The sequence below is a fragment of the Gossypium hirsutum genome, chromosome D02 (assembly GCF_007990345.1).
Source record: "Gossypium hirsutum isolate 1008001.06 chromosome D02, Gossypium_hirsutum_v2.1, whole genome shotgun sequence".
In the NCBI taxonomy this organism is placed as follows: domain Eukaryota; kingdom Viridiplantae; phylum Streptophyta; class Magnoliopsida; order Malvales; family Malvaceae; genus Gossypium; species Gossypium hirsutum.
The window spans coordinates 61,546,503-61,562,039 of NC_053438.1; the positions used below are offsets into that span (position 1 = coordinate 61,546,503).

At 34.0% G+C, this 15,537-nt stretch overlaps 1 protein-coding gene across 1 annotated transcript; it reads left to right on the top strand.

Moving 5' to 3' along the window:
- Positions 1 to 4,031: 4,031 nt before the first annotated feature.
- Positions 4,032 to 14,682, top strand: LOC107909653 (AP-1 complex subunit gamma-2). The gene is made up of 18 exons (XM_016837268.2): positions 4,032 to 4,381; positions 5,114 to 5,416; positions 5,588 to 5,729; positions 6,533 to 6,706; positions 7,210 to 7,389; positions 7,721 to 7,875; positions 7,973 to 8,063; positions 8,701 to 8,864; positions 9,295 to 9,349; positions 10,168 to 10,290; positions 10,384 to 10,479; positions 11,261 to 11,388; positions 11,647 to 11,751; positions 11,863 to 12,122; positions 12,747 to 12,977; positions 13,066 to 13,241; positions 13,635 to 13,739; positions 14,286 to 14,682. The coding sequence occupies exons 1-18, from the start codon at positions 4,350 to 4,352 to the stop codon at positions 14,379 to 14,381; spliced, it is 2,616 nt and encodes an 871-aa protein (XP_016692757.2). The 5' UTR covers positions 4,032 to 4,349; the 3' UTR covers positions 14,382 to 14,682.
- Positions 14,683 to 15,537: the final 855 nt, after the last annotated feature.

A 15,537-nucleotide genomic window follows, 5' to 3' on the forward strand; every position in this document is an offset into this window, starting at 1 on the left:
TGAATTAGTTATATTATGCTAAAAAATGGTTAAATGATATGGAATTATTCTACATGCACATATATGTGATAATTGATTAGCAATAGCACATGAAAGATCATGCGAATCAGTTAAACAAGCCTGAGGGCTAACCGCCACCAAACGTGCGAATGTTTTACTAGAAAATACCACACCAAAAATATATTAAGTTAAATAAGTGGTGTACGCAAGTATACGAGTCAAATTTTAATATAGATGTTTACAATGGAACACAAGGAAGTATTTCAAGGATCGTACCCAAAGGAGGATGAATTAAATAAGAAATCTTAAAAATTATATTATGATAAACAATAAAAGAGATAACAAGCGTAAACTAAATCAAAGGAATTAAATAAACAGAAAATAACCAAACAACTAAATCAGAATAACAAGTAGAAGATTAACTCGTTTCAGTGGTTGTAATTAACTTTAAAATTTCAGTTTAAATGAAATTAACTATTAATTAACTAGTATTACCTCTTCGCCTCTACTAATTAACTAATCAATAGGTACTCACTTATCTCTTGACCTCACTTTCCCACCTGGATAAATTATGATTTACTTGGCAAACTTATCTCCCAACCTCGTTTAACCTAGATTACTTCTTAGAGTCATCAATCCTAGGGTTTAAGTAGACATAATTTAAAACTAGCTAATCTCTTATGGGAAACCCACATTCCTCCGTTAACTACTCCCACATCCACTCGTTAATCTCTCTAGAGACTTAGCCTCTCATGGATCTAGACACGATAACTCTTAGATTTAAATTAACATGTAAAATAACACAAATAAATTAAATTAACAGAAAGGGTAAGAAATTGCTTAGTTGATTGAAGCGGATGTGCTCGGAGTTGCGAAATCTCTTGATAGTTAACTAATCTTGATGTTTGAAAAAGAATAATGAAATAAAACTACTGAATACTTTAATAGAAAAGACTTAGGTTCGGTTGAACCTAGTCGAAAAGAAAAAAAGTATGTCGAAATGGAAAATAAAATGAACTAAAACCTAAATCTACTAACTATGGCTCCTAAAGGCTTGCTTACATATTAGTAATAACCTTTCTATTTATAGGGATGTTTAGAAACCTTAATTAGGTCTATTATAGGCCATAATCTCGAAAAATATTGATTGCATGAATGATTTTAGCCTTTTCGATTCTTGACTCCCACTTTCAGACCTGTGTCTCGACACAACACTGTTATCTTTCACTTGGAGTTTCGGTTTCATGTGTTGCGTCTTGGGAAACTTGTCCTACCCTCAGCTGTCGTCCATAAGGCTGTTGGGCTGCTAAATACACATCCTGCAGACTCAATTAAACATATAAAACTACCTAAGGCCTGAATTAGCCTAATAGGTTAACTAACATCAATTCTTGTGTAAAAATATTTATTTTTCACATAATTAAATCTAAATTACGAAAGCTGAAAATGCTATAATTAAACATAAAACTACAAAAAAAGCTCCTTAAGTGCCGAAATGTACTAAAACTACCACTACGTTTGGCGGTAGGTCAAGGGCCGATATATATAAATGATGAATGAATGAATTCGGTTCGGAAATGAAATGTGTTATGATCAAATGTTGAACATTGAATAGATTTGTAGCTTTAATGACATTGATATGTTGGCATGACAAGTTCATTTAGCTTTGTTAATTGAACTAATATTTAGATAGTTCAAATGATGCATTGGTACTTTGGTAGCATATTTATATATATACATATATGCTATTACATTGAATGATATTTAGCATGAGTTGTATATCTACATTGGTTGACATTAGAATTCAAATTGATTGTATGCAAATGATTGTAACCTATGTTATATTTACTTGAATAATGGAAATACCATTGAGCATTATTGCTTAGCGTATGGTTTGTTTTTCCCCTATGTAGGTATAGGTACATCTAGAGGTCTCAAGTAGTAACTCCGGCATCCAGCCAAGTGTCCCTAACTCATCAATGTTTGTAAAGTCTTTTTGTTTGTTAAACATAATGTACTTAGGCTAAATCAGATTGTTGATATAATAGATAATTATGCTTATATTTGAAGCTTAAAATGGTAATGTAATAATGGCTAAATAGTTAATTTACATATTGTGAATATAATACCTTGATGAATTGTATGAAAAGTTGGCATACTTATGGTTTATAAGGGAAATGTATATGCCAATTGTGTAAACGAATGTTGAATGGCACAAGTGTCGATGTTAGCAAATAGGTTTAAGAAATGTATACATATATATATGATGAGATATGTTGAGAATGTATGCTGGAAATGGTATTAATGGTTTTGAAGATTGGTTTTGAGAATATTGAATTGTATTGATCAGTTAAATAGGTACCAAATTGGAGTTTGTTGTAAAACAGGGGTCATGTCGTGATGTCAGTCCTTTAATGTTGTGATGAGATCAAGTTAGTATGTTGCGTCGCGACAAGGAACCCTCAACGCTGTGACATCAACCTGATATTTTAAAATTTTTATAATTTGGTCATAATTTGACCTCGGTTTTGCAATAAAGCTTCCATAAGCTCATATACGACCCAAAAACGAATGTATATAGTAACATATGTATGTATTGTTTGAAATTTAACCATTTATTGGTATAAAGCAAATGTAGTTTGATCGTAGTTGCTCCGACAATGAATGTGACACATTGTAGCTTAGACCCAACGATCGGGTTGGGTATTGGGGTGTTACATGGATGGCAACACATCATCATTAAATAAAATTGCTTTTATACAATCAAAATGCTTAATGGAAAGATCTCAACTTCTTTGGAAGTTTCAACATTTATCTCCAATATCCTCTTGATGGTTTCTTGTGTTTCAAATGTTTTTTTTAGCCGTGTGATTTGACCTAATAATCAAATAGCTGATTGGATTGCTAAGAAACAATATTTTATTCTTGTCGGATAAATTGGGTATTTTGTATTACAACTGAACTTATTTATTTGTTGTAATTCCTTTGCTTTCAAAGAATTTTCATAGTTTGAACAACAACAAGAAGAAAAAAAAACCTTAAAAATATAACATTTGATACATGGACTTGACACTTTTTTTTTAAAATTTGATACCTAAGGTTTTTTGGCCCAATTTGATACTTAAACGTGACTCTTTTTCTTAAGTGGTTACCTAGCTTTTTTGTCCCAATTCAGTACTTGAACTTAACACTTTTTCCTAATTTGGTATCTAAACTTGTAAAATATTATACAAATTACCATAATGTTAGTTTTTCATGAGGGAACAAAAATAGCTAATGTATGATTGACATGTGATAGATGACAAGAAATTTAATGGTAAGAGTTATTACATTTATTTGGAGTTTCTTCTGTTGCATTAAACAATATGCTTAAAGTTTAGTTTTTATTGAGGTTGAGATTACTTTGATTGTTATTGGTAATAATGATTCAAAATGGATTACATGCTTAAAGCATGGCTTGATCTTTACAAAGCCCTTAATTTCATAAAAATATCATCACTATAAGAGGTAATTCATGTTACAAATTGTGCTTTGAATCGTTCTTCACAAATTAATACTGAAGAAGAAAATAAAAGTTTTAAAAATCCAAAATAAAATAAATTCATTAGGTTAAATGTAAAATTTAAAATAAAATAAAATAAACTAAAAGTAATTTAACATTTAAAATATAAAAAATTCCATATCATTGATCACATATCGATCATACATTTTGAATATTATTGCTACTTCATAAAAAAAACATTGTTAATATATTGATGTAATTTTATATATCATTTGACAAGTTTAAGTACTAAATTAGATAAAAACAAGTTAAGTATGAAATAAGAAAAAAACTAAATTAAACAAAGAAAATTAGTTATCAAATTAAGAAAAGAATTGAAGTTGATACACCAAATTAAAAGAATAAACAGCGAAGCCTGCAGAGCCGTTACTAATTACTACAAACAAATCTCTCTAACTGCCCAATGAAATCCTGCCATGTCATGTCCAACCAATAAATAAGCCGAATATCCCCCTTGCAAATTTAACCCAATATTTACGACTGACTGGACTTACAAATTGCCAATTTGACTGCTCTGCTCCCATTTTTCTCAAGTAGAAAAAGAGACTCCGTTTTCTCGGTCTCTCAGATCCAATTCTCCGTTTCTTCCTCTTTCTTAGATCTCCGAATTCCAGCATTTGGATCTTCAATTTCACATTCTTTAAGCTTGCGAAAAGAGAAAAAAAAAACAGTACGGTTTAATTCTGAATAGTGCTATTTTGGTGATCGATTTAATTGCAGCATTTGGTTTAGTTTCTATTCCATCTGTGTCGACCTCTCTACTAGAGTTTCCTACCTTAATACGATCATGAATCCTTTTTCTTCCGGTACTCGTCTAAGGTGAGCACCGATTCCTACTGTTACCCATTTCTTCTTTTACTTCTCCTTTTTCCTTTTAATTTGAAGATCAGATCAACAACTCATGAGTTTGTTTATTTGAGTGGACTGGAGTTGTGACTAAAATTTATAAGAGCTGTTTTTTTTAATACCGTGATTAGAATTTCGGGAGTTCAGTTGTGGTTCGTGCAACTTAAAAGATGATTGCGTATGTATTTAGAGCTAAGTGTAATATGTTAGCCTGTTTGGGGTTTTCATAATTTGGTTCTTCTGATTATCTTTTGATTTCCTTTTTATTATCTCGAGTTAGTTGCAACTTGCAACTATTAATGAAATTGTAGAAATGTGTCATACCCATTTAATAATTGGTTTGAAAGTAGCTTGATCTTCTTTTTTTGGAAATGTTGATAATATTAAATGATGCACTAAATAGCATTGTTGTTAGGAGGTACTATTACATAGATGACAACTAAAACGTTGGCTGGTTTGGTCACGCAAGTCGTACTGTCTCTAGTCTTGCATTATATGTAGCATCGTTAAGGCATCCACAAAGGTGCGCATGCACCGTGCGCCTTAACACTAGATAGCAAACAAAAGTGCCTCGAACCCTTTTAGGTGAGGTGCATGCCTGGTGCACCTAGACACACTTTTTGTAAAATGGCAGGCATAGAAAATGCACATGTAGTTTATATACATATTAATTGAAAATGGTTTAAACTTACTTCTCCAATGCAGGGACATGATACGGGCTATACGTGCATGCAAAACTGCAGCAGAAGAGCGTGCTGTTGTAAGGAAAGAGTGTGCTGCTATTCGTGCTTCAATTAATGAAGATGATCAAGATTATAGGCACCGTAACCTGGCAAAACTCATGTTCATTCAGATACTTGGATATCCCACTCATTTTGGCCAAATGGAGTGCTTGAAGTTGATTGCATCTGCTGGATTTCCAGAGAAGAGGATAGGATATCTTGGTCTTATGTTGCTTCTTGATGAAAGACAAGAAGTTCTCATGTTGGTCACAAACTCATTAAAGCAGTATCTTTTGCGTGGATTCTTCTCAAGCTTATTTTGTTCCCATTTCCTTTTCCCTTTAATCAGTTCTGTTCTGGGTTAATATTATTGTGCCTGATAGGGTTGTATTACAAGTGTAAAAATAAGAAAATGGAGAGATTTGCTTTACTTGCAGGAACCTTAACTTATATGCAGAGATCTGAACCATTCAAACCAGTACATTGTAGGACTTGCTCTTTGTGCACTGGGTAATATTTGTTCAGCAGAAATGGCCCGTGATCTTTCACCTGAAGTAGAAAGATTGCTGCAGTTTCGAGATCCAAATATCAGGAAGAAAGTAAGTGTGTCCTATTCTTAACTCAAAGATATGTTCATCACATATAGATGTGAAGTAAAGAAGAAAATGGAGGCCACTGGACTCCAGACTTTTTGAATTTCTTATGCTTAATGCTGAGTATCCCCTCTTAAATGATAACTTCTCTGTCCTCTTCTGCAGGAGTAGGAAAGTTTTGGGTTATTCTGTTGAGCACTTCAAATATTTCTGTTTGTGCCCTTTATTTCTTTGCAACAATGCGTTTGTAATTTTGTCAATTAAAAGGTTAAAAGTGTAAACTGATGATTAAGTACTGGATACTGCATAACTGAGATGCCATCTGTATGATGTGATATTCGTTCAATGATATTCTGCACCATTCATATGGCAGCTACTTTTATCAAATCTGGATATTTTTTCTGCCTACATTTCTTAACCAGAAGAATTTGCAGCATACAATCATTCAAGGGAAAAATGCTAACGTATTGAAACTATTAAGTCTGATGTGTGACTCCAAGATAGCCAACTTCAGTTTTCTTGTTTGATGGGGAGGGAAAGACATCTAATGATCATTGCCAACCATTCTATGATGGCATTTTTCAATGTTCTGAATTGGTTCAACTGCAATATCACTTTTCTATTGGAGGATTGATTCAATTAAACAGGCCTCCCACTTCCACATCCCTCCCCTCCTGCCCGTGTGTGCAAAGTGGCTTTGGTTATGAATTCTCATAATGTGCATTTGTTGATAATTTTTAGGTTATATATACGTCAATTTCTTCAGTGATCTGCCTGCAATCTTTAAGAGCTCTTGACTCTTGTTCTAGGCAGCATTGTGCTCCATACGGATCATAAAGAAAGTTCCAGACCTGGCTGAAAACTTTATTAATTGTGCCGCTTCCCTACTTAAAGAAAAGCATCATGGGGTCCTGATAACAGGAGTTCAACTTTGTGCAGATCTATGTAAAGTCAGCTCAGAAGCCCTTGAATACTTTAGAAAGGTATACTGGTCTTGATCTTATGAGCACAACAGCTCATAGCTATAGCATCTGAAAGACACTCTATGGAGTTCATGAATTATTTGCTTTACTTGTCTGCTCCTATATAAAATTATAAATATTTAGTATCTGCTTTGGTATTTTTTGGAGCACCCAATGCGAGCAGAGCTGTCTACTTTACCACCAGTCCTTTTGTTCTGTTTCTGGAAGAAGAGTAGTTATGATAAAAAGGATTGAAAGGATCAAGCTTACTGGTGTTTTTTCTAAACAGTTGGTTATTATTTCCTTCAATTTATACTAAGATCTTCAGGCTCATTTTGCAATTTGTTTTCAATAGGATTTATGAGCTTGTTAGACCTTTGGAGTTGAGCAAAAATAGGGCTCCTTTATCCTGTAAATATTGGTTTGAACCATATTTTTAATTTTTGAGGGAAGAAATTTTTCAAAAATGGATAATGCAGTCAGTTTTGTAATTTTGATAGTAGCTTATTTTATAATTATTGCAGAAGTGCACAGAAGGTTTGGTCAGAACTCTGAGGGATATAGTAAACAGTCCCTATTCACCTGAGTATGACATTTCTGGCATCACTGATCCTTACCTTCATATAAGATTACTTAAGCTTTTGCGGATATTGGGCCAGGGAGATGCTGATGCCAGTGACCGTATGACTGACATACTTGCCCAGGTCAGTTGTGATGTTTTTTCCGTGACCTATCATTTTTCTTAATATGTCCAAAGTCCTAAAAATGTTTTCTGGAAAATAAATCTGACATTCCACTCTATTATTGCTTCTGCTCATTAATAAATCTTAATGAAATTACTCGAAGTATGTTAGTTGACAAGATGGTATACTAGATTGGGTATTTTGGATATTGCTTCTAAAGCTGATTTCTGCCAGTGAAATTAGAAACTGAAAATGTTTTGGATAACTCCTTTCATGGTTTACGGTAATGTTTCATTGCTTAATGAGGTTAAGCTTTCTTTTATTTTACTTTTCTTGTATTTTCTTTCCTTAGGTGGCAACAAAAACCGAGTCAAATAAAAATGCAGGAAATGCTATTCTTTATGAATGTGTTGAAACCATCATGAGCATTGAAGATGATGGTGGCTTACGTGTGCTTGCTATAAATATCTTGGGGAAATTCTTGTCTAATCGTGACAATAATATCAGGTATTTTCTTTGAAATCTTATTTTGATTTTTTCATATCCCTTTCTACATATTTCTTGGTCTACTATATTGTGCAACTGAACCTCGCCTGTATTCCAGATATGTTGCATTAAACATGCTTATGAGGGCTACAACGTTGGATGCTCAAGCAGTGCAGAGGCACAGGGCAACAATTTTGGACTGCGTAAAGGTATCTGAAGATATTTAAATTTGTTTCTGATGATTCTCAATTGGCTTCTGATGGAAGTTCTTGCTCAAGCAGTACCCAAGGGGTTTGCTTTTGCTTTCCTTTTGTCTATCCAAAGTATCTGGTTCTGGTATTTATTTGTTCTTGGCTAACACCATACGGGAGGGAATTAAAAACTCTTTTATCACTTGCTAAAGCAGCGATAACAATTTCTCTCTTTTGGTATCACTTGATCTCTTATTTTTTCCCTTAAGGATAAAGACCCTGTTGTCGTCTCTCTCTCTTCTCCTTATTTTTTATTTAGGGAACCCTCTAGTTGTCTTACATGTGATGTGACTGTTATGATTTTTTGTGGTTGGTTGTTCTTCTTGCCTTTTGCTTGATAATTAGACAGATTCGTTGTGATTTTATTTTAGGAGATATAAGAATTCTCACAACCATCCCTTGGGCTTGGGTCAGGGTTTGGTTGGATGATGAACTGGGTAGATATCCTTGGTACTCTGAGCAATAAAAATAGTTTCCAGCATTTTTTTCATTGCTTTTGATGTGGAATCTGATCTGATTCTGAAGTGCCGTTGTCAAAAAGTGAGTTTTCTCACGTGCAACTGAAAAGTTTTTGATTTGACATTTCCTTGTCCAGGATTCAGATGCTTCAATTCGGAAAAGGGCACTTGAACTCTTGTACTTGCTGGTGAATGAAAACAATGTAAAGCCCTTGATAAAAGAGCTAATTGAATATTTGGAAGTAAGCGATCAAGAATTTAAGGGAGATCTTACTGCCAAGATTTGCTCCCTTGTTGAAAAGTATGTTATACTATTTGTTAGTTACATGAGAATTGCTACTTCAACGTTTCTTTTGTATTCTATATCTTCTGTAATTGTCATCTTTATGCTTTCTCTGCTCGCCTCAGTAATTTCATGTATGCATGTGTGCTTGTATGTCGCTGTATATGCTGTGTATACTCTTTTGTCCAACCTCAATTTTTAGGACTGTTTAAATGATTGGTTATTTCTACTGCAGAAAGCAGTTATTGCACACAACCCATTTGATATAGTAAATTTTAATGAATTGCTTAGATTAATAGATGCTCCTTCTATCATTTCATAATATTGGATGGTATGTTCTTCTGGTATATCAGAGAATTTTTCTGTTGACCGAGGATATGCTGAAAGACTAATTTGGAATTACTTTGTAACATTCTGTTGTCAATTAACAATTATATTTATCCCTCAGGTTTTCCTCAGAGAAGATTTGGTACATTGATCAAATGCTCAAGGTTCTTTCTGAGGTATGTGTTGTCTTTCATAGAATCACCATATGATTGGAATAAAGATGTTTCATTTGTCATATTGCACTTAATTCATTGCTGTCCAAGTTTCTCTTTTGCTACTATATTGCTTATTCTTTGAGTCTCATCCATCTCAGTCTTTGCTCCTAGTAGGTGTTGCTGAACATTACGTTTTCTAAAAACTTCTTTATCACATTACCCATGTCATTTCAATCTTTGATTAATGATCATGCAATGTTTTGTGTGAGTACACGACATAATGTTGTAAGACTTCAAGCCACCACAGCCAGTAACTTGTTAAGGACTACTGTTGGATCCAGAAAAGTGGTCAATGGTTTTTGGACCTGAAGCATAATAGAAAAGCTAACACTTTCCTGAGACAAATTGGTATTTAGTCACTGTTTACTGCATGTAGAAACCATATGAAGGCAGCAATTTACCAAAAAGTGTGGAATTGAGGTGTTTAGTCAGTAATGGTTCATCTTACTGTGTACTATACTCGCACTTCGCCATGTGTCAATGTTTTTGCATTTTATTGGTGAGTTCCAATAAAAAAATAGGATAATGGCCACAAACATTCAAGCAACTAATCAAATGCTTGTTCTTTTACCTTTTCCTGGTGCATGAATCTCCTTGATCTGCTGGATGTGTACTCCTTTTTATATCACAAAATATTTAGTAGTGAAAAAGGGAGGTTAATTTGTTCCCATTTTTGGGTATAATGGCACTTTTTTTTTTCTTTATCTTCTTGGCTCTTTCAACGTTTCTATCAAGTTATTTTGTTCCAAGAGTACTAACATTTATCATTTGCTTAATAGGCTGGAAATTTTGTGAAAGATGAAGTCTGGCATGCCCTTATTTTTGTCATATCTAATGCTTCTGACCTCCATGGATATACAGTCAGGGCACTGTACAGAGCATTCCTAACATCAACAGAACAGGTATTCTTTGTTTTTCTCATGGTGGATTTTATATATCTAAATTTAATATGTTTATCTACTTAATTATCCAAATGCACATTGATATTTTATCAGGAAACTCTTGTTCGAGTGGCAGTTTGGTGTATTGGTGAATATGGTGATATGTTGGTGAATAATGTTGGGATGCTTGATATTGAAGACCCAATAACTGTAAGTGTATCCTTATTCATGAAATTGTTTACATGCTAGTCTTTAGTCATGTTGCACTTCTATATCTCAAGAAAAAAGGGGAAAACAGCCAGGCTGGGGGAAGCTTCTAATTGAAGAATGTTGATTAGGACCTTTTCTGCAAAGATTTTCATTACTTCGATGCTTATCCTGTGTGCTATCAAACTGAATTCAAGTAATTTGTTAACTGGTAGTAAAGAACATGCAACTATTTTCCCTTTTTTTTTTTTGGCTTTCATCAAATAGTGAATTTTCTAGGTTTTTCTTGTGGAATTTCAATTTTAGTGGTAATTTATAACAATCAAATAAATTTTAGCTAGCTAGTTATAAATCTATTTTACAGATTAATCAAAGTAATCTTGACCAAGTATGGCATTGATTTTGGGTTACGGGTAATGTGATTTTGCAGATGTAGAAATAGGCAAGGAATCATTCAATTCCCCTTTTGACAAGGCATTGTAAAGTACCTTCTAATTTTATTCAAAGCATCTTGTCTAGGTATTTTTATGTTTTTTCCTGTTGAAATATTTTGAGTTTGCTTTTAATCATATGTATTAATGGGTGTTAAGCAATGTAGTTCTTTGTCACTCTGGGTCTTTTCCTTGGAATCAAATAATTTTATTACAATTCTCAAACTAATTAGATTCTTAACATGATATATGCTGAGCTGAAAGTTCTCCATGTCTGGATCCTTTTCTCTTTTCAGTGTCTGCATTAATGAATGCTTTTCGAAAGTTTTCAGTTAAATTTATTTCCTAAGCAGGTAACAGAGTGTGATGCTGTGGATGCCGTAGAGGTTGCTATTAAGCGTCATACTTCAGATCTCACTACTAAAGCAATGGCCCTGATTGCTCTGTTAAAGCTCTCTTCTCGTTTTCCTTCTTCTTCAGAGTATGTTGATGCTTGCCAACCTGCATATTATCGTTTATCTCACTCATCTTCACACAATTATATGTTTCTACCTGCTTCTTACCTCGTCCTATGGGTTAAAAAGAACCTTTTATATGCATTATCTCAGTTGAATTTATTTCTTGGCAAATTAGTTTGACGTCCTAATTATTGTGGAGTTCCTTTGAAGTAATTGAAAATTTTCTTATTTGTTTATATGACATGAAAAAGATAATAAATTTTCATGGATTGCTATCTCAGGAGGATTAAGGGTATAATTGTCCAAAATAAAGGAAACCTTGTGCTTGAGCTGCAGCAGCGATCTATAGAATTTAATCGTATTCTTCAGAAGCATCAAAAGATTAGGTATATGATTAAAAAGTTGTGTTGTATTTTTACCTCATTACTTTCGTTAAGAGGGTTTCCTGCATCATAGCATAGTTGTGAATTACAAAGCTGATGAATGAATTTGTACAGATCTGCATTGGTTGAAAGGATGCCAGTTTTGGACGAGGCAACTTTCAGTGGAAGGAGGGCTGGCTCCTTGCCAACAGCTATTTCAACCTCTTCTGGAGCACCCTCTAACCTTCCAAATGGAATTGCTAAACCCGCTACAGCTCCTATTCCAGATTTACTTGACCTGAGTTCAGACGATGTCCCTGCACCTAGCTCTTCTGGTGGTGATTTTCCACAGGATCTTCTCGGTGTTGATCTGTCACCAACTCTTGCACCATCAGGTTAGTTGGTGTTGATTTGAGGAGTGAAATTAGTTTTTCAAGCATGCACTTTTGAAATACCTTGATATTCCACCTTAGTTTTTTTGGCAGTGTGATGCTAACAGTAGCATTTTCACAGTAATAAGTCAGTTGAATCCAAATGTTTATTTTATCTCTTTAATTTATCTTTACTTGTTCAGAGTTAATTATTTCTATTTGACAATAACCATAGTGGACAATAGTTCAGGCAAACACCTGTTGATTGAAATTAGTGGTTTCTAAACATTTGGATTCAAACCAACTTCTTGAGTTGTTCGATAGAAGTACATGATAGTCGCTTTTAAATTTGATTTCTTTAATCATAAGTATAAATCTAGATTGGTTTGCAAGTATAATGGGTGTGATGATATGGTTATGTTGCATAGTCAATTAATTTGGCAGTTTCTAGAGTGTAACAATGTTAAAGAAAAATAAGTATCTCCTAGTTATTGCTTTTACTGCCTTCCTTCTCCAATAGCGAACTCTGTATGGCATGGGCATAAAAATGTTATAATGTTTCATTTGCGATTAAAAGTGTACTATTTTCAGTTTCTAATCTCTTCTTTCCTGTAGTTGAAAACGTTTGATTTATTTTTGAATTGTTAGGCGCTGGTAAGCCTCCAAAAGCTAGTACAGATGTTTTGTTGGATCTTTTGTCAATCGGAACGTATCTTCCTGTGCAAACCGGCTCGTCTGCATCTGACATATTATCCTCCAGTCAAGATGACAAAGCCCTTGCATCACTTTCCTCACTTTCTGCAAATGCCACTTCTCCCGTAAACGCTGCTCCAATGATGGATTTATTGGATGGGCATGGCCCTGGTCCTCAAAAGCCCAGTAAGTTTTAATAGGTTTCGGGATCTGTTTGGCTGATTTGGTAGCCTTTTAGTTGCCAAAGGTGTTATAGTCTTCTTTTCTGTGGCAGAGGAAAATGGTCAAGCTTATCAATCTTTAGTTGCATACGAGAGCAGCTCCTTAAGAGTGATGTTCAACTTTTCAAAGCAACCAGGGAGCCCTCAAACAACGTTGATCCAGGCTACTTTTACAAATTTGTCATCTAATGTTTACAATGATTTTCTTTTCCAGGCAGCAGTTCCAAAGGTAACTCAAGATGTTTGCTTAACGAGTTTGCTTTTACACTCTATACTTCTAGTAAAAAAATAATTGGGTTTCAGTGCAATCTGTTAGAGGTATAATTTGCATTCTTTTATTGTTCGCTCCTGCTGCTTTTTATTTATCATAGGTTCATGTGAAAATAAAAGAAGACTTTTCAGTTTGTGAACTAAAGCCTGTCCTCACTAATAGTTCTTTATTTTCTGGGGATACTTGAACTTTTTTAACTGCGTTTGGCGGGTTCCTAAAATCTAGGCTTCACTATTTTCACAAAATATATGAAGCTGCTATGTTTACTAAAAATAACCATTGAATTTCTATTTATTACATTGGGTTTTGCATGCTTCTCCTTTTAATATGTACTTTGCTGCTTTTATGCAGTTTCTTCAGTTGCACTTAGATCCAGCTAGCAGCAACACTTTGCCTGCAAGCGGTGATGGGTCCATCACACAAAATTTGAAGGTCACTAATAGCCAACATGGGAAGGTATGTTTACTGAGTCTTCTTAATGTTTATGTTATGGATTCTGAATCTGAGATCTTAGCAAGAGAAAGCTTTAGTATACTATCTAATATATCTAGTTGTTCTAGTTAATTAAAGTTGCTCTAGGGAACTGATATGTTGCTCTCTGATCTAACTTCCATACTGAGGCAGCCATCCTTCACTTAAAGATTTTTGGGTTGCTATTCTTCCATTTTATAATTTAAAGTATTTTTGAACTTCTAAGTAGCAGCTGCAGATTTTGTTTCCTGCATCATGGTAAATGATGCTTGCATGTAGTAGTTCCATTATAGCCAAGAATTTAAATGCATGTGCAATTTATTTTTCGCGTCTTTATGGAGGAGTCAGGCGGTTTTTAGGCTTTGGGTGACAATTTATCTCCATGGATTTTAGGTTGTCTGTAACCTCTTAACAATTAATTTACCCTTGGCCTTGCTACCTGTGTTTGGAAAGAAATTCTTAGTGTGGTATGCAACCATTTTGCTTATTTATTTTTAGGTTAAATCAGTCATTTATGTATTTTATTTCCAGAAATTGTTGGTCATGCGCGTAAGGATAGCGTACAAGACGAACAACAAAGATGTTTTGGAAGAAAGACAAATAAACAATTTCCCCCAAAATTTGTGAGGTTGGTTCATCCACGGATATGTGCACCATATAGTCATGTTTTTCCTTTTCTTTCGTATCTTGTTTTACCTCTGAGAAGCTTTATCCCACCATTTGTAGTATGCTAGTGCAATAATTTGTTAACAAATTCTCTCAGTTTTAGGTGATCTTATGTACATTACTTTAAACCCCTTTCGGTGCGGAATTGTGGGGAATAGAATTTTTGGCTTAAAAAACACAAGAAACTGAAATGTGTTATATTTGGAATTACAAGGTGAAAGTATGCTGTTCCTGCAATTTGAGCACGGAATTATTTATGGAACTCATTCTTACCTTGTTATTATCCGAGGGAACATTATCTTTACTCCAATTTCGTAGTGCTAAATTTTGGTTTTGCGCCTTTTATATCTGTTTCATTAGGTTTTAATCTTAATTGCTAATACGATGTTTCTCATTCTATTCTTAGAGCTTGGTTATCAAACTCTAAAAAGAGGAAATCTGGAATTTAATCTTTGATTCTTGTAATTACCTTCAAAGTAGAGTACAATATATTTGATTTCAGATTATAGTATGTGCAATTTTTACTAATTGCAACTTGGACTTCCTCTTGAGAAAAGGGAATATAGGAAAGCTATTGTGTATTGCCCATATATAAATTTATAAACTTTCTTATGTAAATATCAAAGTATTCCTAATTAGTTATATAACATGGCAGCTCTCGAGCTGGCAAAAGTTTTTTGTTTTGAATTACTTGACTCATATTAATTTTCCTAGAGTTTTGTGATTTTTTCTCGATTTCAAATGAATACTAGTACAAATAAAAAATGGGACAGAGGTGTTTTATTATAAATATAAAATTTATTAGGGAGAGAAGAATGCAATGAGCATTTCAAAATGTAAAACCCCAATGCAATATTGTTATTTTTAAATGCACATGGGATGCCTTTTATCTCCCCAAAACATGTGCCAGATGCTGCTACTCTTTAAGATCGCTATCTTGAGCTTCAAGTCTCAAATGGGGTTGGCTCACCAGATGGTTAAAATAATAAGTGTAAATTGAAATGAGGGTGAGCAGAGTAGTTAAAAATGTGACAGAAGAGACCTTGGATTCTTCTATCAATATCTCAAAAATGCATGCTGTCGGTTTGTCTTTGTAACTGTAACTTTGAGCATGTAA

What these genes read in the sequence shown, in the direction of transcription:
- LOC107909653 (XM_016837268.2), top strand. Translation starts at nt 4,350, where the DNA reads ATGAATCCTTTTTCTTCCGGTACTCGTCTAAG. An exon ending in CAATTTTGGACTGCGTAAAG is followed by an intron (nt 8,064 to 8,700) that starts GTATCTGAAGAT and finishes TTCCTTGTCCAG; the next exon opens with GATTCAGATGCTTCAATTCG. An exon ending in TGCTCAAGGTTCTTTCTGAG is followed by an intron (nt 9,350 to 10,167) that starts GTATGTGTTGTC and finishes TTTGCTTAATAG; the next exon opens with GCTGGAAATTTTGTGAAAGA.